This window comes from Salvia miltiorrhiza, chromosome 4, assembly GCF_028751815.1.
Source record: "Salvia miltiorrhiza cultivar Shanhuang (shh) chromosome 4, IMPLAD_Smil_shh, whole genome shotgun sequence".
NCBI lineage: Eukaryota > Viridiplantae > Streptophyta > Magnoliopsida > Lamiales > Lamiaceae > Salvia > Salvia miltiorrhiza.
The window spans coordinates 49,890,741-49,918,365 of NC_080390.1; the positions used below are offsets into that span (position 1 = coordinate 49,890,741).

The window sequence follows — 27,625 nt, forward strand, 5'->3', positions numbered from 1 at the left end:
ATCTCGAATTTCATTGAGGCAATGGGTTGTGAAAAATTTGTTAAATTTGGTCATGCAAATATCCGACGGTAATTTTTTTTTTTTAAATCACTTGCTACCATTCTTAAACTTGATTGATTATTTGTAATTTTGTAGAGTACATAACAGTGTACAACAAATACAACATATTGTTAAGCACAAAAAATAATCCCCATCAATTGGATTAAACATGCATTGGCTTCAAGAAGATATTTCAATGCAAATAATACAAAATCCAGATTATTCATATTTCATTTTTAAAATAATTATTTCGAGGTCAGAGGGCTTTCCCGCACCAATTAGAGGCGTACACGTAATCAGCTTAGTGATGGAATTTGATTACGTGAAAATATGCTTCATGTTTCAGAAAATATATTACTACCGCTGTCGCATTTCCGTTGTCTGTCAGTAACGCCGCTGCGATCCATAAATATTCAATCTAAACCCTTCTCCGGCGAAGAGACAACTGCTGTACCGCACAACTCCGGTAACCACCAGTTCCATCTCCCTCACTACTCGGTGGAAGCTAATTACTTATTTTTTCAGTTGGATTCTTAGTTGATGCTGCCATTTCTATCATTCTGTCTTTTTTTGCGTTTGGCAGATTGATTTTTTGGAGGAGAAGCGCTTGTTTCTCTTTGCAACGGACCGGAATTTCGGGTGTGCGTCACAGGTTTGGTTATTTCCTTGATACATTGTTTGACTTTCTTGTGAATTGCTGTGGAGATTGTTTCTTAATTTAGGTGCTTTGTCTGGGCTGATTTTGGTGTGTAGAGTTGGACTGCATTTGGACTGAGTTGGTGTCAGATATATATATAGAGGGAGAGAGTGTGGTTTTGTTACTGATCAGGGGTTTTAGGATATTGCTGATTTCGGTTAACCTGAACTGATGTCGACTCCAAGAGGACCTAGACCGGGGGCTTTCCCTCCCAATTATAACCCTGATACACTTGCTGGTAACCTGCAAAACCTGCGGATTAATCAGTCTAATTGGCAGCAATCGAATAATGCCGGTGTTAGTGGTGCCCCTAGGACTTCTAATGCCTTACCGTTTGGTCAACAGCCGCCGCCTTTTGCTGCTGGCCAATCACGACCGCCCCCACCTGGTGTGTTTCAGAGGGTTCCGGCACCTCCTGTGGCTCCAGGACAAAGTACATTGCGTCCAGATGTGATGCCTGCTAGACCGACTGGCCCTACACCAGTATCTCAGCCTCCTCCTTTTGCTTCAAGACCTCCCCCACCTGGGGTGTTACCATCTTCCATTGGAGGATCTGCTGCTCCCCCTTATTCTGCAATTGCTCCACGTCCCGGACTATCAGGTTCTCCAACTCCACCCCAAATGAGCTCCAATGGACCAGCTGGTATTGGACCACCTGCATTTGCCCCCAGGATGATGCAAAGTGGGTCACGGCCTCCTCCTCCAATGGGTAATGCGCCAAGGCTATCAGTCGGACCAGTACAGTCTCCCACTATGCTTTCATCTCAGGCATCTTCTCAGCCTCTACAAACTCGTCCTGGATTCGGTAGTCCACCTGCTGTATCATCTTCTGTTGGTCAACCAGGTCCTCCGTTTTCAACCTTCCCGCAAGGTCCTATGTTTTCAGGTTCATCAAACATGCCACCTCCTCCAGGTTCTTTGTCATTTCCACCAGCACATCAGGGAACAGTTCAATCATGGCCGCAGCAACCGCCACAGGTGACTTTTTGAATTATACTTGTCGTGTTGTGATACTCTCGTCCTTTCCTGAAGATTCATTATTTCTCACTCTTTCAGGATTCTTCATTTTCATGTATTATAGCCTGACGAGTCATACTTCCTTAAACTGATGCTGATTAAATGAGTTGTGGGAGCACTTGTGCGCCTGACTAAAGCTTTTGACAATATAAATTATAGTATAATGTGACCAATATGTTACTAATTTTCCAACCAGTACGTTATTGTAGGATAAAACTGAAGCTAGGTTTACCATATATAATGTGGTTGTCTATTGCAACTAAATTATACTACCTACAATGTACAAGTATATTACTAAATGTTGCTTGAGTTGTCCTCTAAATTAAGTGTTTGTTGTAGGTGGGTCCATCTCATCCCACCCCTGGTGCTATGCAGCAACAACAGCGGATATTTGGGATGCCACCTGGCCCACCACCATTTCCAAATCAATCTATGGCCTTGGGTCAAACAGTGCTATCACAAGCTGATCCCAATCATATACCTCGCTATAGCTCAAGTTCTGCTGTCATACTGTATGAGACTCGTACCGATAATCGAGCAAACCCTCCTCCGGTATGTTGTAATTTTTATGTTTCCATACCTGTAAATTTATTATTAAAATCTTCTATAGTTATTAGCTCTAGTATTACTGTCCAGGCTAGCAGCTTGACATCAGCTGATTTACCTGAATAACTTATCTGCTTAATGCTTATCCATGAAATAATTAGTTTTCATGTTTATAGTATATTTTATCTGATTCTATATTTGATCCTTTCTTTGTCAAGCCCACAACAAGTACTTATATAGTCAAAGACAATGGGAATTGCAGTCCACGTTACATGAGATGTACTTTAAACCAGGTACTGAAATGAGTTACTATTCGTTTATTTTATCATCAGTTTCTTCACCAGTAGTACCCCCACCCCCCCAAAAAAAGTTTCTTCACGACTAGTTATAGTTGGTCCTCTATCCATGTTATTGTATTCCACATAAAAAAGTTGCTTGTGTTTTCTGCTTATTAGGTTCCATGTACTGTAGATCTCCTATCCACGTCTGCAATGCAGTTGGCTTTATTGGTCCAGCCCTTAGCTCTTCCACATCCGTCTGAGGAGCCCATCCATGTAAGACAACATTATTTCCCTATATAATATTTAGTGCCTTGTTCTTTCTTTCTTTGTAATAAATGGTGGCACAAATGACTAGTTTTCGTGTGACTTGATTTATGTCAAGAACTAGCTCTATTTCGATGCAGCTATCACATCATATTACACCAGTAAAACTATTTCAGGTGCATGTTTTTGCCAACTGGTCTGCCATATATAGAAACCATGGATAGATATCAACTTTCCCGGATCAATGTAGCTTTTAACTTATCATCTTACTGAGCTTTCAACAAGCAAATTTCTCAAAATCTCTATAAATGGGGCTCAGTATTCAGTAAGATATTCATGCTGAGGCTCCTTGTGGCGTATGAGGGTTTAGACTGGAGATCTAGGAGTGATTGCCCTCCTCCTTCCTGCTGACTCCTTTATGTTAATGGCACTGGTTTTAAGAATGAAAAACACTCATGGTCATCTAGTAAATTGAAACTTTTATATTTATCATCCACATCTAGATTTGTACATACCAGTTGGTTTGGAAGTCTTTTGATTATTGTCCTTGTTGTTTTCAGGGCTTATTGATGCTTGAAAATTTCTTTAATCCACCCCTACTTCTATCCCCCAAATTTTGTTGTTGTTAGTCTGCTTGTAATAGAAGTTCTTGTATGACTTTCTCATCCCTACTTATTTCCAGAGCTCATCCTCTATCTAGGGTAATATTATCAGTCATTCGCTCACTGATTAAGCTTTGCTAGGTTGTTGATTTTGGGGAAAGTGGTCCTGTTAGATGTTCTCGTTGCAAGGGTTACATCAATCCTTTTGTGAAGTTTATCGATCAAGGGAGACGCTTCATTTGTAACTTATGCGGTAAGAAACATGGTTGTTGAATGCCTGTTTGATAATTAGTATGCTATCACACTATTTACTTGAAAAGGAGGTTTTAGTTTTGATCGACCCTCATCCTTACTCTTGATAGTGAATCTTGAAGAATGAAACAAGTTTGTCAACCTGTACTAAGTGTGAAATCTACAGATGCACCATATCATTTGTTAATGCCTGAAATCTGAACTTATCACACTTGAACCTTCACTGTTATAAATTGTCCTCTTTTGGCAGGATTCACAGATGAAACTCCACGTGAGTATCACTGCAACATGGGTTCAGATGGTCGCCGCACAGACGCTGATGAAAGGCCCGAACTATGCAGGGGAACTGTTGAATTCATTGCTTCTAAGGAATACATGGTTAGACATATGAGACCTATACTTTTGTTTAGCAAGATATTTGATATGGATGTGATAAAAAAATCACTCCTTCCGTTCCCCATAAATATGCATAGTTGACCCACGGCACATGTTTTAATAAAAAGTTGTTTGTAGTATTGATAGTGGAGAAAGGGTCCCACATTGAGGGTATTGTTAAATAGATTGTGGATAAATAGTGTAAGTTACAAGGGTAAAATTGTGAAAATTACGTGTGGGGTGGTGTCCAAAAATAGAGTGTGCAAAAATTTGGGGGACATATCAAAAAGGAAAGGTATGCATAGAATATGGGGGATGGAGGGAGTAGTTAACTAGTTATACATTGGGCCACAGAAGCATTGGTGCCACCCTCTAGACTAAATAGGGTAACATTTTTTTAGTTCAATTGGGACGAACTTGGTGATGAGATAGGAATTCTGATCTTGATAATATTCATGTCAACTAGCTTCCGCTACAGCAACAATCGGGCTAGTGTGTAGATCAGTTAGGTTTAGTACTTGGAAAATTGCAAAATATCAGTTGGAAGGTCCTTATGGTAGAAGTCATTTTGGAGAAGTATTTCCATTAGAATACCTGATACTTAATACAACTATTTATTTGTTGTTTGTATGAATATCTAAGCCAAAAGCTCCTTCAGACGGGCCTGAGTTCTTCACACATCTTTCTCAAGTTCTAATGAAGCATTAATTTTGGTCTTCAAACTTGAGCTACCTATTTCCATAATGAGATGTGATAGGTGAATGAGCTGGATGTTGCTTAAGTAGAGAAAATTTGAACAACATGCATAGATTAATTAAAATAGTAGAATTTACATTGTACTACCACCGTTTCCTCTGCAACTTCAAATTTGTGGTAGACTGATCACTTTCAAACCTATAATGTTCCATCTACTTGGTTTTCTGACAATGCACATAACTAGTTTACTTCGTACTTCAATTTAACTTTGCTGAGAATCTTAGAAACCGCTTCTTTTAATATTTGATCTGTCACATTTTATATTCAGCCACTCATGTTTTTTGTCATTTGCATTTGTCCTGCATATTCAGTTGCGAGATCCAATGCCTGCAGTGTTTTTCTTCCTTGTTGATGTATCAATGCACGCCATACACTCTGGCGCTACTGCAGCAGCTTGCAGTGCAATTAGCCAAGTTATACCTGATCTTCCTGTAAGTTCACTCTGGGATTGTTCATGCAGTAATTTGTAATTCTTGAACATTCTCTATCAGACATCTGACATTTGATGAATCTAATTCATGCATTATTTCATTCTAACTTGACATAAGTATTGTGTTTATCTGAATTTCTTGAAACTGGTAGTTACAATTCCTATGTAGGAAAAAGAATAGTATTGTCGAAATCGTCCTAATCAGCCTTGTTAGGTCTAGTTTGCCCTTTTTTCCCGCAAAAATTATCATGACCTTTTCCTCGTCTTTTGGACTAAATTCTGAAACCTTGAATTATTTTGATGAATTCTGGAATCTTTGATGTTTTCATTTGCTTTTTTTTTTTTTGCCTTGTCCTGAAGGATGTATTGGAGAGTATTAAGACTAAAATATTAAATAGTTGTTGACATGTTGTATTTCTTATTAAAACTTACATTTCAAGAAACACCGTGCTTCAAAATGTGAAAGTAACTTAAATATAGCTTAGAGCTTCAAATATTTTGAACACATTAGAAAGGGAACATGGCTCACCCCTTTTGGTGCCTACGTGCTATGTAGCCTCCAAGCTGTCTCAGTGCCTAGTAAATTCTGCAAAAGCCTTTTGGCTTGGGACTACGTGGTTAGTTGTCGTTGTGGTAGTTATCCAAATGTTCCCTTTCGAAGTTGAAGTGGTTGCAAGGGCATGATCGTGTGAAACTTACAAATTTGCAAGAGCTTTAGGACCAATAAAAACTAGTCATCTTACTTCATAACCAGTTAACAATCCCAAGATAATGTGGTGGCTAAGATAGAACTTTGTTTTCTGCTGAGAAATGAGGAGACTACTTGGGTTTGTTATATATTGGCTTCCCATCATGAGCATGGTTTGGTATTAATTAGCCTTCTTTCTTGCAGGAGGGTCCTCGAACCATGGTGGGCATTGCTACATTTGACTCCAGTATCCACTTTTACAACTTAAAACGTGCAATGCAGCAGGTTGCTTTAGAGTTACCAGCCTTCAGTTATCAGTTGAATATACTATCTTTTTCTTAGAACCTTTATGCTCTTTTACCTTGGAGGTTTGCTTTATAAATTGTTATCATTGTTGTTTTCATGTTGAAATGATTTGTTACTTTTTGGTTTTGAAATCTCCAAGGCTTACTATTTTGATCCCCCTTATCCATGGAGCCAGATAAGAGGTTTTATCTCTATTGAATTAATAGCTTGTGCTAAATAAGCTAACAGTTTTATTTATTGTGTTTCCTTGCAGCCATTGATGCTCATAGTTCCTGATGTACAAGATGTCTATACTCCTCTTGAAAGTGATGTTGTTGTTCAACTTTCCGAGGTTGGTTCCTTTTCAATTGTGTGGGCTTGATTACACGTGGGCAAAGAAGATGTAAGCTCTCAGTTCCTTTTTTCTCTCTATAAATTCAGTGCCGTCAACATTTGGAGATATTGCTGGATTGCATACCTAGAATGTTTGAGAATAATAGAACTACTGATTCAGCATTTGGGGCTGCAGCGAAGGTATGAAACAGTGATATATCGCGTGCTTAAGTCTATTTTTGCTGGTAATTCGACTTTTAACTCAGGATGTTGGAAATGATTTGTATTAAAAAGTGGCCACAATACATAATCTCTGCACCTTGTTCTTTTGTCTCACCATAGGCTGCTTTCCTGGCAATGAAAAATACTGGAGGCAAACTTCTTGTTTTCCAATCAAGTAAGCTTATAATCATGAATACAAACATGCGCTAATTTTAGGTGAAGATTATTGTGCTAAACATAGTTTTCTAATTAGATTCTACTTTACAGATTGTGTGTATCCCGTTAGACTCTTCTATATATCTAAGCATGGTATTTGTTGTCTAAATCATCTTGGCTGTATCTTACTGTTGTTAATATATAGACATGTGCGTGTGTGTCTGTATATTTATTATAACATTAGGAGTTCTCTTTTCAATTTGTTGTGCCTTGGTTTATTTGAGGGTGTTAATATGTTATGCTGCAGTTTTGCCATCAACTGGTATGGGATCCCTTTCTGCAAGAGAAGCTGAAGGCAGAAGTAATATGTCAGATGGAGAAAAGGTAATGCCGTATAAAATATATCATTAGCACTCTGTTCTCTCAAGATTTATGTACGAATATATACATCTGCACTTGTGCAGACACCCACACATTTACGTTCACAAGGTTTTTAGCACCCTGTATATTGTTTTAAGCTATTGAACTGCCGCCTTATTCATAAGAACATGTATTGGTGTTTTTGCTAATATCTATCAGTTGGCTTTCTCTACTGTCTTGGTGCATTGCAAAGTATATATGTGGCACATCCACATGCTAATTGCTTTATGACTTTCATTCCTCCTCCTATATCAGGAACCTCACAAGTTACTCCAGCCAGTGGACAAAACTCTCAAAACCATGGCCATTGAATTTGCAGAATACCAGGTGATATTTAATTATTTGTCCACAACAAAAATGAAGTCTGCAAAATCATACCATTGATTTTGTTTGGCAATTGGAACCAATTATATTTTAGTCCTTATCATACATTTCTTAACATTTTCAGGTCTGTGTTGACTTGTTCATCACAACTCAAACATATGTGGATATTGCTTCTCTCTCTGTTGTTCCAAGAACTACAGGAGGCCAGGTATATTACTAGATACTTAGATTTAAAACATAGTGTATAATAGTACATTCAGTATCATTCTTAGATGATGATCATATAATCTATAACACCAGTATAAACTTATAGGTTCTCCCAATCATTTTGTTTGCTGTACTGAAGACAGATGCATTTCTTCAGAATTTACAGAGATGCAAATATTAATGGATTTTTTTACCTCTCCAGGTGTACTACTATTATCCTTTCTCGGCTCTTTCTGACCTTGCTAAGCTTTCTAATGATCTTCGGTGGAATGTCACAAGGCCCCAAGGATTTGAAGCAGTGATGCGTGTGAGATGCAGCCAGGTTAGTTTCTAGTAGGTTTGATCTGTAAGTTTGTTATCGAACACCACAGAATTTTCTGAAGAAAGATAAATTTTGTATATTCCAAATAGGGTATTCAAGTTCAAGAATATTCTGGAAATTTCTGCAAGCGCATCCCAACTGATGTGGATCTACCTGCTGTATGTCTCTCTCTCTCTCTCTCTCCACATGTACATAAATTGCATATATAATATCCATCTCTATTCTTTCATCCTTCAGTACTGATCCTGGTGGTGATTAACAAGTAAGATCAGAATTTTCTTGAATGTCACTGAAATTGAAAAAACATAATATCAGCAGTCTCTATTTCCATCTCAATTTGCAGCTTCCTATATTGGATGGGATAGGCACAATGAATTAAGAATTGTATCATGTACATATTATTTTAGAGGATTGTGTTTTATATGCATAGATTATACCTTTCTGGCTTTCTCTATTATAGAGAGGGAACCTCTGTCGGTATTGATTGTCTTCTCCAATTCTGTTTACTGCTGTCAGTGTCACAAATTCTCTCAATGACTCGTCAATTTATTTTTCCAGATCGACTGTGACAAAACTATTATGGTGTCCCTAAAACACGATGACAAATTGCAGGAAGAATCAGAGTGTGCTTTTCAGGTGGAACTATGGTTGACTGTTTTTATTCCCCCTACTTAGAAATTCATACTTTTGACTGATTTCTAATATCTTTTCTTTATTTACCCTAGAAATACAAGATTAAATTGATGTCTCTCTCTCTTTTCTTGGTTGGGGAAGTCTATGCTCATCTAATCACTATATCATTTTGATGTTAAGTGTGCTCTTCTTTACACCACTGTATATGGCCAAAGAAGAATTCGAGTTTCAACTTTGTCTCTGCCATGCACCAACATGCTGACTAGTCTGTTCATAGCTGCCGACTTGGATACCCAATTTTCTTGTATCTTGAAACATGGTAATTTATTGTTGTCTTGATTTATTCCATATGCGTTTGCAAGAAATATCTCGTGTTCTGCTTTTTTGTCATTTGAGTATCAACTAAGTGCCTGCTCTTTCCTTTCATCCTTCTGTTTGGTGCATTGAACTGCTATGCACTTTGTAAATTTGGTGCTCATAAAGTTTTACCTACAATCTATAAAGTTTTCTGATTTTGCTATTCTTATTATTCTAACATGACAGCGGCCGATGAAATGCCTTCAGCTCCTCTTGCTCAAGTTAGAGATAAAGCCACAAATGTTTGTATCAACATTTTGCATTCCTACAGCAAGTTTTGCGCCACCAGATCATCATCTGGACTACTTATGATGCCTGAAGCACTTAAATTTCTGCCTCTTTATACCCTCGGTATGATTCATGTCATCTAGGACTACAACTAGCTAATATTTATCCGAATATCTGGGCATTCAGACTTGATTTGTTCTTTTTTTAGTCACTATAGTTGTCTGACGGCCTTCACAAGATACTAAGAGAAGATATACTGCTAATTGTGGAAAAAGTTTATAAAATATAGATGAATGCTATGAATTTGAAGAATTGAATATGAATGAGAGTTCTGCTGATTACACCCGAATTGACGGCGACATAACAATGTGGACAGAATTACTATATTTCTTGTTGCTTGCTTAAATTTGACTGTATATGTGTTATTGGAGTCTTCTTTTCTGGTTCCTCTCCTAGCCATTTGTGTGAGAGTGCGATGTGTGATAGTTTTATCGTGCCTTTTTCAGCTTTACTCAAAAGCAATGGATTGCGCTCTGATGGAAGAATTGATGATAGATCATTTTGGTTGAATTATGTTTCACCTCTACCTACTCCCTTTGTAATTCCATTGGTTTACCCTAGGATGATAGCCATTCATGACCTTGAAGCAAAGGTTGGTAATTTACCTTATGCGGTATCATTATATTTTCGAATATAAATATTTGTCTCACTTTTGAAATGCTGGAATGTCAGGAATTGGAGGATTCCATTATTCCTGCTATTATTCCACTCTCCGTCAAATATATATCTGATGAAGGAATATATCTTCTTGAGAATGGGGTCGACTGTTTAATATATATTGGTACATCTGTTGAGCAAAATGTTTTGACACAGATTTTCGGTATATCATCAGTTGAAGAAATCTCAAACCAGGTATTCTTTGACATGCTTGATGGTTTAAACACGTTTTTAGATATGCACATGACATTATAATTCTGTTAATTCCTCATTTATTTCATAGTGATTTGGAAGCATGTGTATCTGATTATTTGTTAACCAATAGTCTATCTTTTGAAAAGGAGCTAGAAATTTATGCTCTCTTTTTTCCTTGTGCAGTTTATACTTGAGCAATATGATAATCAGTTGTCAAAGAAGCTGAATGCTATTCTAAATGAAATTAGGCGCGAAAGATGTTCCTACCTTCGGTATAAATACGTCTTATCCTTATCTTAGGGGAATCGATATGTTATTTCATTTTCCTGCACCTTTTCACTCTTCTTCTCTCTGACTTGCAGCTTGAAATTTTGCAAAAATGGAGATTCATCAGGTTAGTGAACTCAAACTCATCCACCAGAAATGCTCAGCTTCCTTCGTTCAATGACCCTGCTGCCATATTCCCTTCATCTTCTTACCAGAAAACAACACTCTCTGTTTTTTGGAATTATAAAACAATGTCATTTTGTGAGATTTATATGTTTGTTTTATTTCTTTGCAGGGACGATGTTTTTGTCGAATATGGTGGAAGATCATATGCCAAGCGGGGCAGCATACACCGACTTTGTAGCATATATTCATAACCAAATCCAAAAGAAAATGACTTGAAAGGTATACTTACAGCCATACAGGATCGAGTTTACAAGTTTTGATAACTCTCACGAATAGAAGCTGACGAATTATGGAATTCCATTGTAAAGTCCTTTTTTGTGGGAAAAGGAAAAAAATTGTTGAATTTTAATTTTCCTGGAGTGGGAGACAGTTCTGCGAGGAAGAAGAAAGAGTTGTTTTTCAATATAGAGTAGAATGAAATTACAAAGATGAGTATTATTTGTTTTTCTTTGCATCGTCTGCTTTTTCATTGTATAGAGAATGGGTTTTTGTTGTAGCTGTTGTTTGTGTGTCCAAAGCGATGCTCCCACTCGAACTATATTTATTTTTTAATATATCATCATTAATATGTCCATGTGCGTGGTTATTTAGTTTTTTTATTCTTCCATCCTCTCTTATTATGGGCCTATATTTCTTGGTGGAAGAAGACGCTTCGGCATTGCAACTCACACTAATCCCTAACAGATAATTTTAATGAGAATTTATGCTTCCCGTGAGTCAAATAATCAGTAAATATGTTTGAAAAGTTAAAATGAATGGGACAATATTTTGTGAGATATTTAATTAGGAAAAGCACAAAGCGTTCAAACCAAGCATGAATATTGTCACAAGACCATGCAAATTGATGAGATTAATTGAAATATTGGGAAGAAATAGACATAGGAGGATTTAATTTACAAAGTGAGTGATAGCCGTATGTTAAAGAATCAAATCTAACTTCCATGCAATTGATTTGAGTTTGATAAGAATAGGGATCGCAATCAGGTACGACGGGTACGGATAATGACTATCCATACTCATACCCACGAATTAAATGGATAGTGGTTTTTAACCACGAAACTATTCATGGATATCAAATGGTATTCAAACCCGCTACCCGCGGATACCCGCTATCCGTCGGGTATCCTCAAACCCGTTATCCGGCAGGTATCCATCACCCGCTATCCGCCGGATACCCGCCACCTACTATCCGCCGCATACCCATGAAACAGAATTTAAATATAAATTTACAACAAATTTAATAAAAAAAAAAAAATCAACACAAATAACATAGTTCAAATCCACATGTTGAAATCCACAAAGAACAATGTTTAAATTCAAATTTATCAACTGAAATATAAAATCCAACAAAATTCTATAATTGCTCAACAAAATTCAAATTTAAATTAGACTATTAGAGTTTGAGCCTTAGTCCAGTTTCTGTTTGGGCCTATTTTAAGATATAATATGCTAGCTCATAATCTCAAAATATATATTCAAAGCCCATATTTTATGAAATTTTTTGTTGATATTTGACGGGTAATTGACAGGTATTTTTTACGGGTAAACGGATTTCGCAGGTATGGATAGTAAGTATCCAAACCCATATCCATGAATTAAATGGATAGTGAATTGCAACCACGAAATTATCCGTGGATATCAAATGGTATCCAAACCCACCCTAATAGGTTGGGCTTTTCGCGGATATCCGTTACCCGCGGGTAGATTGTCACCCCTAGACGAGAAAGAGAAGTTGTGCAATAAATGGAATTTAGGCAGATGTGAAATGCATGTGGCTCAACACTCACTCTTATATCTTGTCGGCTCACATCTACAATAATTTGTAAGTTAAAAATATTAGTATTAAATTTGAATTGTCCAACTGAAACGGGAAACCATAAACCATGTGGTTAGTCGTTGTCAAATAATTTCCCCTTAAGAAAGCTAATGCCAAATTAAACACATTGTCTACGGCACACCAAATCTGGTTTTATTGAAGAAAATATTTCATATTTGATTGCTTTATGCTTACTTACGTGGCATGACATGAGATTCACTATATGCCCCAAGTAGTGTGTAAATGAATATGGATTCATAAATCATAATGTAAACTTCATATGTAAATTTTGAATTTACTGCTATATATGGCCAAACATATAACAAACTTTTGTTCTTAGATTTAAAAGAAGTACGAGATGAAACAATACAAAACAAAAATTGTAGTAATTTTTTTTAATTATCAATACACGCAGTAAATATATGTATCACCAATTCCGAAAAACAGACAAAAGCTCCGGTGTGCGTTGCCCATGGTGCGTGCGGGATGGGTCGGCCTTATTTCAATCCGAAGTTGGTCTAAACCTTAACCCATGATTCATTACATAAAGGTATTTACTTTACATGATTAATTATTCGTAGGATTGAATATTTTTATTCTTAAGAGTAGGATATCTTTAATCTCACCTCTCCTATGGGATAAAAATAAGACAAAATTAACTTGAAGAATATAAATAATCAAGAGCTTTGAAATATTTCCAAGTTGTAATTCATCAAAGTAAACAAGGGATTAAACTTACTATTTTTATCTATTAAGACTAATTCTCCAAAGTAAATGTCCCCTAGTTATTATGAATGAAAGTGATACCCCCTCCGTCCCACCGAAAGCGGTGCGCTTCTTTTCAGCACGAGATTTAAGGAGAATAAGATTGTAATGTAAAAGTGTTTAAAGGTGTGTAGGGCCACATTGTTTCTAGTGTAAAATTATTACCAAAAAAGAAAATGCATCACTTTCGTTTGGACGGCTAAAAAAAGAATACGCACCGCTTTCGTTGGTACGGAGGGAGTAGTTTTTATGAATAAAAGTAATCTTATACTCTCTTCATCCCACCTATCTTGAAACATTTTCTTATTTGGTAAAAGTTTTACTCTTTATTCATCTTTTCACTTTTTGACCCACACCCAAAACGCTACTTTTTTAATTCTCATGCTAAAAAAGAAAGTCTCAAAATAGTCGAGATGAAGGGAGTATTTCAAATAAAAATAACACTTAAAATTAATAATGGTAAAAGTGATATAGTTTTTATAATTAAAAGTTCAACTCTATAAATAAAGTTACAATATTTCAAATAAAAGTGTCAATTCATATACATAAACATAAATTGGTTAAATTCGAATAATTTTGAGTCGAATCGGTTGGAACGTGAAAGAAAGTAGTAATAAATTCTAGGGTTAAGTACCAAATACCCCCCAATGTTGGGGCCCCTATCGCGTATAGGACCCTATAGTCAGGGTCCGCGCTGTTTACTACCTCAACGTGGCTAAACCTAAGCAAATCCCCCCCTCAAATACCAAATACCCCCTGCATTAAGTCACCGTTGGGGGGGTATTTGATACTTAATACCTGACTATAGGGTCCTATACGCGATAGGGGCCCAACGTTGGGGGGGATTTGCTTAGGTTTAGCCACGTTGAGGTAGTAAACAGCGCGGACCCTGACTATAGGGTCCTATACGCGATAGGGGCCCCAACGTTGGGGGTATTTGGTACTTAACCCTAAATTCTAAAATGTATTGAAATAAATTAAAGTTTAATTACTAATTTTGATACAAGTACTGTAATTTAAAAATATTTTATGCAAAATATTACGTCAATTTTCGTCTCACAATTTTTGACAGACGCCAATTTCGAAGATCACCTTACCTCCATTTATACTTTTAAATTTGAATATAGACAGCAAAATAGGTAAACGATTTGCTATGCAAACAGTAATTATTTCGACACATCTCAAACAAAAAACTATTTGTCGTTCCGTTCCAACAGTTTGAACACTGAAGCCCCAATTTCATTTATTCTTTTTATTTTTCTTTCAAATCCCCTTTTTGCACTATACAGATTTTAGCTAGGCTAGGCATGCATGCACATATAGATACAACACTTGTAAAAATCTACACATACATATATATTTGTGTACGTCTCCCTCCCTCCCTCTCTCTCTCTCTCCTCTCTCTCGTTTTTCCCCCTGGTTTTGTCCGTCTGGATTTTTTAGACTACAGTTTTGGACGATACTACTGGTGCTATACAGTTATATCCCTCTTGGCCGAAACTTAAACACACATTTGATATCAGATCAAACAAGTTGGATGAAGAAAGTTGCCTGAATTGTTTCTGGGTTCTTCTCTTTTGCAATCAAGTTCCACTTTTTAAAATTGTCTCATGTGATCAATGGATGCTCTGGCGATAAGCTCTGTGCCAATTTTTGTTGATTTTAGAGTAAGTTTGCTGAACCCTTTTCTCCACTAATTAACTTGTTTTCTTGATTTTTCTGGTACTGATTTTCCTGCTCAACTTGTTTTATTGGTTTTCTGGGATTTGCCTTATAAGAAAACTTTTCTTTTTTTGGTTGTTTTTTTATTTTTTTATTTTCTCTGATATTTTCTTTGCAAAATGCATAGACTGAATTATTTCCTGATTTCGAAGATTTTATTTGCAAGAAATTCCCGAGATATGAAATAGATAAATAAATTATAATACAAGAACTTGGGTTTTTTTTACCGGTCTATGGATGTGTGCATTTTTATTCGTGATGAATTTCGTGCTTATCTGCATACGCAAGCATTGATTTCTCTGATTTGGCACGGTACTGATGATATACTTTTATTTATTGTGGATGATTATTTTTTTTGAAGTGCTAACAATTATTTTATAACAGTCAACTGTTGGGAAGATCTGAGTAGATATAGCGTTAATTTACTTCATTGTTGAAATCTTTATGTTTTCTGAGCTAGACTGAATGTGCTGGCAAAAGTAGGCTTGTGCAACAAAGACGAGACGACGTTAGAGCCATTAGATTTTGTGGTTATATATGTAGTCAACTCTGATCATCTATCTCACTTATATTAAATTTTGGTTGAGTTTAGGATCGAAGGTTTATCTTTAGGTTTAGGAATTTCTAGTGTATAACATTTCCACCTATGTCATCAAGCATTGATGAAGGAAACACTGAAAAATATCAATTGGAGTTGAGAAAGGCTTTCACCTTAATATACTTGAATAACGAGCAAATAAAATTCTTCGTCCGTTCTTGAAAATCTTCAGGAAATCATACGATACAGTGTTGTTGTTACTTGTGTATACTACATTCGTTACATACTTGAAGGAATCATAAGATAAATGGGAAGGATCTACCAACAAGAATCTGTAACTATGAATTATATGCATATTATATATAAAGTTTGTTGTGTCTGCATGATCTTTGATTCTTTTCTTATACTATACATCTATATACTATTAGGCCTTAGGAGGATGTGATACTAAGTCCCTCTCCCTTTCTTCGTGTGTATTAATCTTAGCATTTTCTGTGTCTGAAGTAATTTTCATAACAAGACCAATTTTAGCAGGATTTAACATTAGGTATGAAACTGAATATTCATTCCAAAAGTTTGAACATGAAAATTATTGGTTTATTACTACAGTAATTATTTGTATCCGATTCAGAATGGTTTCTGAAAGCAATTTGTGTGCTCTGGTCTCATTGGCATGAAAAGGGAAAGATTTTTTTCACAGAAAAATGCTAAGCATCTCTTTATCAGGGCCACAAATTCTTAAACCATATACATGAACAAGAGATGTTCAGATCTTGTATGTATGCTATATTTGACTGTTCACGATCTTAGTGTCTCTTGTTAATGTATTTTATGTATTTGTTCATGGTTCTCCGTTCTCACAAAAAGATGCGGTTCTCACCTGATCCTTTACCTATATATATATATATATATATATATATATATATATACATATACTTCAATTACTGACCCTGCTCTATCTTTTGTATCTAATACTTTTGTATTTTATCAAATTGGATGATGTAAATTAAATTTGTACATTATATGTCTTATGATTCGAGATTTTTGCTAGTCTGTAAAAGCTTTTCATTTTCAGTTTCATCAGCACTTCTGAATAGTATTGGACTTTTAACTATCTATCTGTTTATCGTGGATATTCAGAAAGACACATGGATGCAGACGCTCATTTTGTCATTTCAGAGCCTTGGTGTAATATATGGCCGCTTGAGCACGGCTCCCTTGTATGTACTCGAATCAATTGAACCAGGGGACATTTCATCACCAGATGAGATGCATGAACTCTTCTCATTTATTTTCTGGACCCTAACCATCATTCCGTTGCTGAAGTATGCTTTTATTGTATTGAAGGCCGATGACGATGGAGAAGGTAATGATCTTGATGCTTTTGTGAGCTGAGGGATAGACTATTCGGTGTTGGTGATTTGGTGTTCACTTTGAAACTCAAACTTCATTGATCCTTGCAGGTGGTCCATTTTCATTATATTCGTTACTCTGTAGGCATGCTAAAGTGGGGCTGATTCCATCCAATAGAGGTTCGGGCAAGATCTTGAATCATGAAGAAGACGAGATCTCTTCAGCTTCATCCAAGGGCAAATCAGAGAACAAAGCTAGAAAGGCTATAGAGAAATATAAAAGCAGTCACTATCTGCTGTTATTCCTTGCTCTTTTCGGTGCTTGCATGATATTAAGCGATGCAGTTCTCACGCCAGCAATTTCTGGTTAGCCTCTGTTTGATAAAGTTATTACTTGAAATATATTCTATATAGAGTAGACTAAGCAATTTAGCCATTGAAATATTACTACTGAAATGACTGGAAAACTAATCTTAATTCGTGTTCAAGTGCAGTGTTATCAGCAACATCTGGTCTTGGACGATCATTGGCGAAAATATCGAGAGGTAAGAGGTCTTGGACAATCATTGGTCATGTTCAAGCAGGAAATTTTATTTTTTGAACAATTTATACTATAGTTATATATAGACTAAAATTTTGTTAGCTGTTTTCACCAGTTTTCTCTTCAGATAAAACAAAGGACCATGTGGCAAATGCCTTGAAGAAATGTAAGTTTTTGAGTGGATTGAAAGTGCTTTACAATTCAAATATTTCTACTCACAATTTTTTAAAGTTCATTCAACATTCTGATGTTCTCAATATGTATCCAGATGTGCCAACTCCTGTCGCATGTGCCATATTGGTTTGCCTTTTCACCTTGCAGCATCACGGAACCAAGAGAATTGGGTGCTTATTTGCTCCAATCGTCATCACATGGCTTATCTTCATCAGCGGGTTCGGCCTCTATAATATTATTCATTATGATGCCCAGATCCTCTGTGCCGTCTCCCCTGTATACATGCTGAGGTTTATGAAGAAGATTAATCTCCGACACTGGAAACTCCTAAGCAGCATAGTCTTATGCATTGCAGGTTGAATCAGTCTACTGAAAGTAGTGCATTCTACTTGCTTCAATGTCTGCACAACATTTCATTATTGACAAGCCCTTCGAAACTAAATATTCCTTTTGGTTGTGTGTAATCAGGGTCGGAGGCAATGTTTGCAGATCTAGGTCACTTTTCCAAGAAATCTATCAAGGTAGGTATAACTTGGACACATATTGATTTCTTATATAGAATTGGCAGAGATATTAAAAAGTCCAAGCAAAATTATAGATTGAAGTACTAATATTGGCATATGTTTTGGAGCAAAAAAATAAAACAATTATAAAGCATAGAATGACAGGGACCAATCTGTTTAAAACGAATTCAATGGCATAACAGTCAATGTGGCAAACAGGAAATTAGGTTTTTACTCGCATCAATTGCATACATCATTTTGTTAAAACCAGATTTGTTAATTAACTCTAGATGATTGAAGAAAATAAGGAGAGGTATATCCATGTTACGCCACTCTCCCCAAGATTCCTCTACTTGTCTCTAAGACTGTGAAAGATTGCATAGTTAAATTACGAACTCTTCCTCTGATGCAGATAACATTCATCTGCTTCATATATCCTGTCCTTTTGCTAACATATGCTGGACAAGCTGCATTTGTCTCGAAGAATCTTGGTGCTGATGGTGCATTTCATCTAAGTGAATCTATACCTAATAGTAAGATTTGTTTTTCTTTATATCTCCTTCTGTGATAGTTCACTTGCCCTAATAATCAGTTCTTATTATTGAAATGATTGATTTTCAGGGAGTCTTGAGCATATATTTGCTGTGTTGTCGCTGTTCGCTTCGGCTGTAGGAAGCCAAGCTACCATCACAGCCGGGTTCTCCATCATACACCAGTGTCAGGCACTCGACTGCTTCCCCAGAGTAAAAGTTGTTCACACGTCGGATAAAATTTTTGGGCAAGTCTATGTTCCCGATGCAAACTGGTTGTTTATGACTTTGAGTATAGCATTCACCATTGGCTTACATGATATATCACATCTCGGAAAAGCAACAGGTACAACTTCCTTAGCATTATCTCTTTATCTATTCTTGTCATTTTGGGTGATGAACAGTTGTTAATGTGTAATGAAAATAAATAGAGCTTACTCGACCTTTTCTTGGTTGAGAAAATTGTTCTCATTGTTTCTGATGGCAGGTTTGGCTGTTACTGCGGGCTTGCTGGTAACGACTTGTTTAATGTCGCTCGTGATTGCACTGTACTGGGAGAAGCATTTGCTTGCATCATTGTGTTTTCTGCTGTTCTTTGGCTCCATCGAAGCAATATATCTTTCATCAACGTTGACGAGCTTCTTTCACGGCGCCTGGTGCTTGATCATCCTGTTCTTATTCTTTATGACTATCATGGCCGCCTGGCACTACGGCACTCTCAGGAAGTATGAATCCGATGTAGAGAACAAGGTGTCAATCGAGTGGCTGACGGATTATAGCCCTGGCCTTGGGGTGTCCAGGGTGCCTGGCATTGGCTTCGTCTACTCCGATGTCGACATGGGAATCCCTGCTTTCTTTACTCATTTCATCACAAATATTCCTGCTTTTCATCAGGTGCTGGTTTTTGTAACCTTCAAGACTTCCCCGGTGCCGTACGTCCACGCAAGCAGGCGGTATCTCATAGGCAGAGTCGGCCCGAAAGAGTACAAAATATATCGCTGCATAGTACGCTACGGCTACCACGACAACGTCAGGGACACGGATGATTTCGAGGACCAGATAATCAGCTCGATCGGAGAGTTCATCGCGAAGGAGGATTATGATCACGAAGCTTTGAATTCCCCCGAAGGTAGGATGATCATCCTCGGTGCCCCGTCCAACGACGGAAACGGGCTGATCACAGTCGCCGAGACGAGCTCGAGCGAATGCACGTTGTCCTTTGCAGCAAGCGGGTCTCGACGTGGTCTGCTGGATGCTTCATCGGGCAGCGGTGGTAGCCCTCCGGTGAACAGGAAACGGGTCCGATTCATGCTGCCACCGAAGAGCCCTCAAATGCGCGCGACGGTCAGGCAAGAACTCGAAGAGATCATCGACGCTCGGGAAAGCGGGACGGCGTATTTTTTGGGGCAGTCTCATTTGATGGCGAGGGAGGGCTCGAATTTGTTCAAGAAGCTGTTGGTGATGACTTATGTTTTTCTTGATAAGAATAGTAGGGAGCCTCCAGTAGCACTCAACATACCTAATGCTGCTCTCTTGGAGGTTGCCACAGTTTATAAAATTTGAGGTCTTTGTTTCGAAGAAAACAACAACTTACAAATATAAATGATAGCCACCACTTGTGAAACCTACGGAAAGTTTTCTTATTACATCATGTCTTAGATCTTTTTGTTTGGACTCTTTGTAACTTCATCTAGTTGAGAAAACTAATATAAATGCTCTTATATATGAAGTTCTTTAATCTTGATAAATAATTTGATTGGCCTGTGATTGTGATTGTCACTGAATATATTTTAAAGGGTTAATTATGAAATTATCTCAAACTTTAACCTATTTTATCAATTCTATTCCAATATTTGAAATTTATCAAATTTATTCCAATCTTTTCAATTTAAATCAATTTATCATTAGAGCTCATCTTCGGCAATTGAATTATGACATGGTGCACCGGAAACAACATGTTAGCCCCGTGGCATGTCATGTCATAATTCAGTCACGGAAGAAATACTCCGATGATAAAATTAATTGAAATGAGAAAGATTTCGTAATTAACACTATCTTAAATGCCTTTAATGTTTAAAGAACAAATTGATGATTAGAACAGTCATATTTGCATACCGGAAATAAAATAATGGATTTCAAATGTGTTTCTGTAACAATTCAAAAGTCTGAAAATACCAAATCCAATTTCATGTCTCCCCTTTGCTTGATGTATATACTATGGTGTTGGAATTGTATTCAAGTAGCATGACGGGTAAATAGAACAAATCTGCTTTTCAAGATGACCAAACAAGGAATTTAAGAACAACTTGAGCTCTCTCCATTATTGAAATTTTTGTTGATACAGATACAGACATACAGAGACAAAGATTCACATTTCATCAGTTTGATACCATGCTCTCGGATTCTTTCACAAACCCATCGCCTGTCCAGTCTCTATCAGATTGCAACCCTTTCTTGGTAGCCTTCCTTTCGCGAATGGCTTCTTGTTGCCTTGCCACCAAATCCATGTGGGTCGTGAAATAGTCGAGCGATGCCCTGATTGTATGCATAAAAGAGCGAAAGAGAAGAAAATCGTCACAGGCTAATACTTAAGCTACTGCATATGTGAAGTTGTTGAGGAAGTTTGAGTTCATACCCCCTGAAATCTTCTAAAGATGTAAAGTTATGCTTTTTCATGAATTCCTGCAACTCAGAGCAAAGTGTCTTAACGAGACCGTATCCATGCATCATCACGCCCGTGCAGACCTAGAAAGAATACAAAAATCCTGTTAGCTACTCATCTTAGTAAAAATGAGTCTCAACTATCATGTAGCAGTCCTTTCTGATATGTTTTTCATTTCTCAAAACAATATATCTTTATCTGCTTTCATATTCTACTTTCCCTTCTCTCTATTCCTAGCACTCGGTCTCATGATCATAAATCATATTTAAAAGGCTCAATGTACATGAAAACTTGCGAAAACAGAGAGTTAAAATTTAGATGGTTCAGTATACTACAATACATATACCATAAGAAATATTTTTTTGTGACCAACCTGAACTGTGTTGGCTCCAAGAAGTATGAACTCTGCTGCGTCATTCCCCGTCTCAACTCCTCCAATAGCAGAAAGTGAGAGATCTTTATCTGCAAATTCTTTCTTCATCATCTGTGCAATGCTCATCACTTTTGCAAGTGCAATAGGATGGACTGCCTTTGCTGAATAGCCTCCGGGTGTTGAATATCTAAGTTCACACACAACACGATAAGTCTGAAGCATGAATAGATGTGGAGAGAATTTATATTGAGAAAAAAGTCAAACATTTAACAGTTTCAATTTTACCCCTCTACACAAGGCTCTGGGCGCAAAGTGTCGAGATTAATTCCCATGACACTCATGATTGTGTTGATTGCAGCAACCCCTTCGCATCCAGCTTGCAGAGACACTCTGGCTGGCTGTACAAAGAGAGAATATTGCAGCGAAAGTGATGAAAATTATATTTATTGGCATGCATCTTGTTGGCGGCATATTATTTTAGTCATTCCAATGTCGGGAATATGATCCAAGAAATCGCAATACAGATCACCAGTGATTATATATATACAGATATAGATATACAATCACAATGCTGATGTTTATAGCTCATGTGTCCAGATCATCCCACAAAATGCTAAAAAGAAGTCTATCTGTCTATCAAGAAACTTAAGTTGATAATGTCGTTTTCGTTCTTCAATATATTGAAGCAACAGATTCTCAAAAACAATACGGTGCATATGGTGACCATCAAAGCATGTTGATTTCAATCCATATATAATAAACCAGCATAGCATCCTATAGAATTGCTTCATTTCCTAAATAGTACAAAACTGGATATAATTTGCAGTGGAAAAGAAAAAATAGCAAAAACATGAAACCTGCGTGATGTCCGTGATGTTTGGAGTCATCTTTGCCCAAACGGGAACAGTTGCTTTGGCATTAATCCACCCACAAACTTCTTCCAGAAGTGCACAATCTTGGCCAACAGCAGCGCCCATTTTACGCTCTGGCATCCCATGAGGACATGAAAAATTGATTTCAAAAGCATCCTGCAAAAAAGCATCACGTTTGAGACCATCAACGCAGTAACAAGGAAGTTGGCAACAGATCGAGCAGTGCAACTGTATGCTCACAATTCCAGATTGCTCAACTCGGTCAATGAGCTCCTCCCACGCAGCTTTGTTGTATTCTTCCATGATTGAAGCAATAAGTATCCTGTCTGGATACTCTTCCTTCAACTGTTTAAATTCTTTCAACATAGTTTCTAGGGGCCGGTCGCTTATGAGCTCAATGTTTTGCCAGCCTATGATTTGCCCTTTGGGGGATCCATTTGCTCCAGCCCGTAATCTGGCATATCGAGGGGTCACATTTACAACTTTTGAAGCATCCAGTGATACCTACACATGTTGTTTAGGATCAAACCTTTTCACCATCTTCACCAATTCATGAGAATTTTCCTTTTCTATAAATTCATAGGTGAGAGCATGCAAGGTTTTTGACTATTCTGAATTGCTTCACCAAACACTATATTCATCAATCTAAAACACACGCTATTGGTGGAAATCTATTATTGATGCAGCAGCCGTTGTATTTCTCTACCAGTTTCAATCACTTCCAATTATCATCCAAAATTGTAAACAAAAAAAAAAAATCGAGATTATCTATTACGAAATAATCCAGATTCAGTTATTCAACTAGTTTTCCCAATCAAAGGTTATCACTTCTCAGTCAGAAATCATATTCACACAACTCATCAAAATCCACCAAGAAATAAATGAATTTTATCATCGCACCTCGGTATAAGAAAATTTCCAATTACAACAGAGCTAAAAAACGTTACCGTTTTGGCGATTACAGCGCCCCAGCCTTCATTGAAGGCCCGCTTCATGACAGTATAGTTGGTGCCGGGAGGACCCGACCCGATGACGAACGGGTTCGGCATCTTCAACCCATTGACCGTCACACTGAGATCAGGCTCCGCAGCCTCAGCCTGCGCGGATATTCTGAACCCGACCCGGTTTCGACCAAGGCCGCGGCGAGTTGCCGGAAACTCGGCCACCGGAGTGCTGATCTGGGTAGCAAATCTGAGAGATTCCATTCTTGTTTTGTTCGGAATAGTGAAGACAGGTAGATGGCGATGAAAATGAATATGCAGGAATCGGAGTTGTATTATAGAAAGTTAAAAGTATTGGACAGTTTGGATATAATATTCTTCAACGATTATTATGTAAGAATTGTTATTACGTGTAGATAATGATTAATCAATTAGTGATCATGTAGGAACAACTCAAACGCACATGGATTTGACTCTTTATGTTTATTTCATTACGATCAGATCATATCTACAAGATTATTTTATTTTTCTCTCTTTTTTTGTTCTAACAACTCTACATAAAATCTTCGGTGCTCGCCACAATATAATGAATAAACATATTACTGAATTTTAATAATTATATATATAATTATGAGACTCCTATTTTTCATGTAACATTTTTTTTTATTTTTTAAAAAATTTGTTACAACTAAAGAAAGGAAAAAACCCACTCACACTAGAAGCGTCTTACCAACAGACTGCGCTTCATGTAACATGAGGACAATGAATAAGACATATAATATTAATGAATAAGACGTATATCTAACGAACAAAATGTATATACTGATGAAAAACAAAGTGATGTATTCACCGTAAATAATTATGATTGAATAAGTTAAAATAATTACCATGTTCTTGATTTAAATAAGAGTTCTAATTTTAATCTCTTACATTTAAATAAGAGTTTTTATTAGAACCTCTTCATATATATATATATATATATATATATATATAGGGGCGCGCTCCAGTAAGACCCCCTATTTTTCGTGTAACATGAGTACAATGAATAAGACATATAATACTAATGAACAAAACGTATATCTAAAGAACAAGATATATATACTGGTGAAAAATAAAATTTAAAAAATTTGTAATGAATAAGACATATATACTGATGAACAGAGCCGTATATACTGATGAACAATGCAGTATATACTGATGAATAACAAAATTTAAAATATTCTGCTCCCTCCAGGATTCGAATCCTGCGAAAAAAAATTACCCTCCAGATACAATATCAGCCATATGATTGATAAAATAAACGCACCAGATCGTGCCCTAGATCTCACTAAAATTAGGGTGTCTCATTGGAGCGCCCCCCTATATATATATATATTTGAAAACATCTCTTACATATAATTGAGTTGGAAGCAAAGAGATGATGGGATTGAACCTCAGGAGTGTCTATTAACATAGAATCATAGATGATCTTGAGCACTTGGATGTTCATGAATGCCCAATTATTTGTATATTAACTAAGTACTAGGAAGCTATTGGTTAATTTAAAAAAAAAAAAAGTACTAGGAAGCTAAATAAAAAACATTGAGTTCGCAAATTTGCAATTCAATAATACTCCAGGGGATGGAGCCTTTTTCGAATTAATAATTATTGTACTAGGAGTAATATTTATCTTAAGAATTAATAATAAAAGATATTTATTGTATTATTTTTGCGAATTATTGACTAGCTCCAGGAGATGGAGATTGGAGCCTTTTTCTTTTGTTCTTTTGGGTTTTTCACTCTCCAAAATAAATTAATAAGCGAATCATATGGCCTGCTTGGCTGCTTTCACGCAAAAACCGAGAGGAATTTTATTCATCGAAAAAACAGCAAGACAATCTTCTGTAATAATATACTCCCTCCGTCCACGAAAGAACTTCATATCTTTCTTTTTTGGGACGTTCACAAAAGAACTTCCTACCTATTTTTTGCATTATACCCCACCATTTATAATCTTCTTACTTTTCACTTTTCACAACTCTCAATATTAATTATAACACTTTTTCATCATTCTCAATACACTCAACTATCTTTTATTCACTCTCAATACACTCAACAATATTTTTTTTTAAAACCCGTGCCACTTCCTCTAGGAAGTTCTTTCATGGACGGAGGGAGTATAAGAAAGAGAGGAGGAAAAAAAGTTAATACCAAACAAACAAATAAAGGAGCAAAAGTCCAAAATATGGATTGGCGTAGATTCAGAAGCAGCTAAACATGACCGACGAGCAACTTAATGTGCTAATTTTCAAACAAAACGCATAAGGAAAGTGACGTGATCCATCACAACTTTATGCAACAACAAAATTTTGCAATATCGAATATGGTTGATAATTACTTTTAAAAATAGTGAGTACACTCTTGAAATTTAACGCATAATTATTTTACATTTTTTTATTATAAGTATAGATTAAAAAAATAAATTAATATTTTATTTTAATGTAATAGTATTTGACAATTCATTACAAGAACTTTTAGAAGACAAATAAAATTCTAAATTAAAGAAAAATAGTTAAAGAGCAACTCCCCAAATCTCCACCTCCCATGAATAGCATGTAATGCCTTAAGCAAACACCTTGTGTGAGCACCGACACTAGCTAACACTTAACTCCTCTCAAACAAACAGAGATAAATTTTCAACATTCCGAACAAACAAGTTACAACTCGACTATGAAGCACAATTACGAGATAAACTATCTTTCACGAGCACAGTATACTTAGGGTTGTTTGGAGAAACCCTAGATATATTTCTAAAATCAACAAGCTGCACATCTCTAAGGTTGGAGATAATCTGCACGAACCAGCTCCGTGAAAGGCAAGAAATTAAAAAGATAGACATGCACACGCCAAAGATCTCGCAGGGATTCACACCAAAGATCCTTACCGAAACCAATATCTTTGTACAAGGAAAGTTTCCATCAGCACCAACTGAAAATAGTTACGTACTTGCACTATCACTCAGGATGTAGAGGTCCTCCCGAGAAGTGTCTACTAAATGACAAGTATGTGTGAAAACACATGCACTTGCAATCTTCTCCTTTGTCATTTATGTAGACAAAACCATTTTCATATCAACACTGATATGTGTGATCAAGGCATGCGGAAAAACATGCAAAGGCATTCGTGTAGACAGTTACGAAACAGAAGAGGAAAAGAAAGACTTACTTCTTCATATAGGGAAGTGTTGGAAATATGGTTTTTAGACCATTTTCTGAAATTAATTATTTAATTAAATATTTATTATTTAATTGAAATAATTATTGGATGTTAATCTACGTCTCGAGTAGATGAACGTGGTATACTCGAAGTCTCAAAACCGATTTCCGGTGAGTGAGATATTGTATATCAAAGTTTGGATGTTGAGAAGGGAAATAACACTTGTGAAGTGCTATTGTCCCACATTGGAAAACAAGGGAAGAATACTCTTGTATAAGAATAGCAATGCTCATGGAGCTAACAACTTGTGGGCTTGCTAGTGGGCTTGGATGAAGGCCTTGGCCTCGCGCGCACATACACGCGCGCCGCCGCCGCCGCCGATCGATCGGACGGACGGGCGGGCAGGCCAAGGACTTGGATCTTGGTGCTTTGGGTGGTGTTTGGGTCCAAACTATATAATTTTTTGGACAAAATACTTTTGGGCTTTTTTGGATTGTTAATTCTCGGCCCAATTGTATTTATTTTTAAGCCCACTGAAGCCCATCCGTTCAGCCCAAGCCTTGAGGAGCTGTAACAGTTCAGTTTCGAAACTGCTAATTTTGAAATCTGGAATTCATGCAGAATGAATTCTGTAACTTCAGAATTCAAATTGTGTAACATCCCAATAGTTTTATGTGGATTAATTCACATAATGCAGTCTTTATTTTCCCCCTTTGATGAGTAGCCTATAAATAGGTCTAGAACATGACATTGTTGTTTACAGAAAATCTGCATACTCCACTACTCTCTAAAATCACTCTCGTGCTCAGTTCTCGATTCGCCGGAGCTCACCGGATTGTGGT

General features: G+C 36.8%; 3 protein-coding genes across 3 annotated transcripts; 2 read left to right on the forward strand and 1 right to left on the reverse strand.

Moving 5' to 3' along the window:
* The first annotated feature begins 349 nt into the window (after window positions 1-349).
* On the forward strand, window positions 350-11,373 carry LOC131020212 (protein transport protein SEC24 B-like). Its single transcript, XM_057948909.1, has 26 exons — window positions 350-505; window positions 623-691; window positions 793-1,714; window positions 2,093-2,305; window positions 2,518-2,592; window positions 2,755-2,853; window positions 3,588-3,699; window positions 3,949-4,076; window positions 5,141-5,260; window positions 6,152-6,232; window positions 6,507-6,584; window positions 6,674-6,766; window positions 6,908-6,962; window positions 7,251-7,327; window positions 7,619-7,690; window positions 7,812-7,895; window positions 8,097-8,216; window positions 8,306-8,374; window positions 8,775-8,852; window positions 9,030-9,168; window positions 9,393-9,557; window positions 9,941-10,086; window positions 10,167-10,346; window positions 10,530-10,618; window positions 10,709-10,740; window positions 10,909-11,373. The coding sequence occupies exons 3-26, from the start codon at window positions 908-910 to the stop codon at window positions 11,013-11,015; spliced, it is 3,219 nt and encodes a 1,072-aa protein (XP_057804892.1). The 5' UTR covers window positions 350-505; window positions 623-691; window positions 793-907; the 3' UTR covers window positions 11,016-11,373.
* Window positions 11,374-14,522: 3,149 nt separating this feature from the next.
* On the forward strand, window positions 14,523-20,462 carry LOC131020213 (potassium transporter 10-like). The gene is made up of 10 exons (XM_057948910.1): window positions 14,523-15,047; window positions 16,781-17,006; window positions 17,104-17,358; window positions 17,487-17,537; window positions 17,649-17,699; window positions 17,802-18,062; window positions 18,176-18,228; window positions 18,623-18,743; window positions 18,832-19,086; window positions 19,228-20,462. The coding sequence occupies exons 1-10, from the start codon at window positions 15,000-15,002 to the stop codon at window positions 20,301-20,303; spliced, it is 2,397 nt and encodes a 798-aa protein (XP_057804893.1). The 5' UTR covers window positions 14,523-14,999; the 3' UTR covers window positions 20,304-20,462.
* A 572-nt stretch (window positions 20,463-21,034) lies between these two features.
* On the reverse strand, window positions 21,035-24,184 carry LOC131020214 (dihydropyrimidine dehydrogenase (NADP(+)), chloroplastic). The gene is made up of 7 exons (XM_057948911.1): window positions 23,595-24,184; window positions 22,888-23,151; window positions 22,633-22,803; window positions 22,061-22,173; window positions 21,776-21,962; window positions 21,376-21,485; window positions 21,035-21,275 (listed from the first exon to the last, which is right to left on the reverse strand). The coding sequence occupies exons 1-7, from the start codon at window positions 23,850-23,852 to the stop codon at window positions 21,119-21,121; spliced, it is 1,260 nt and encodes a 419-aa protein (XP_057804894.1). The 5' UTR covers window positions 23,853-24,184; the 3' UTR covers window positions 21,035-21,118.
* Between the last annotated feature and the right edge of the window lie 3,441 nt (window positions 24,185-27,625).

What these genes read in the sequence shown, in the direction of transcription:
- LOC131020212 (XM_057948909.1), top strand. Translation starts at nt 908, where the DNA reads ATGTCGACTCCAAGAGGACCTAGACCGGGGGCTTTCCCTCCCAATTAT. An exon ending in GGCCGCAGCAACCGCCACAG is followed by an intron (nt 1,715 to 2,092) that starts GTGACTTTTTGA and finishes TGTTTGTTGTAG; the next exon opens with GTGGGTCCATCTCATCCCAC. An exon ending in TGCGTGTGAGATGCAGCCAG is followed by an intron (nt 8,217 to 8,305) that starts GTTAGTTTCTAG and finishes TATTCCAAATAG; the next exon opens with GGTATTCAAGTTCAAGAATA.
- LOC131020213 (XM_057948910.1), top strand. Translation starts at nt 15,000, where the DNA reads ATGGATGCTCTGGCGATAAGCTCTGTGCCAATTTTTGTTGATTTTAGA. An exon ending in TCTCACGCCAGCAATTTCTG is followed by an intron (nt 17,359 to 17,486) that starts GTTAGCCTCTGT and finishes GTTCAAGTGCAG; the next exon opens with TGTTATCAGCAACATCTGGT. An exon ending in CATAGTCTTATGCATTGCAG is followed by an intron (nt 18,063 to 18,175) that starts GTTGAATCAGTC and finishes GTGTGTAATCAG; the next exon opens with GGTCGGAGGCAATGTTTGCA.
- LOC131020214 (XM_057948911.1), bottom strand. Translation starts at nt 23,852, where the DNA reads ATGGAATCTCTCAGATTTGCTACCCAGATCAGCACTCCGGTGGCCGAG. An exon ending in GAGTTGAGCAATCTGGAATT is followed by an intron (nt 22,804 to 22,887) that starts GTGAGCATACAG and finishes GCTTTTTTGCAG; the next exon opens with GATGCTTTTGAAATCAATTT. An exon ending in TTGGAGCCAACACAGTTCAG is followed by an intron (nt 21,486 to 21,775) that starts GTTGGTCACAAA and finishes TATTCTTTCTAG; the next exon opens with GTCTGCACGGGCGTGATGAT.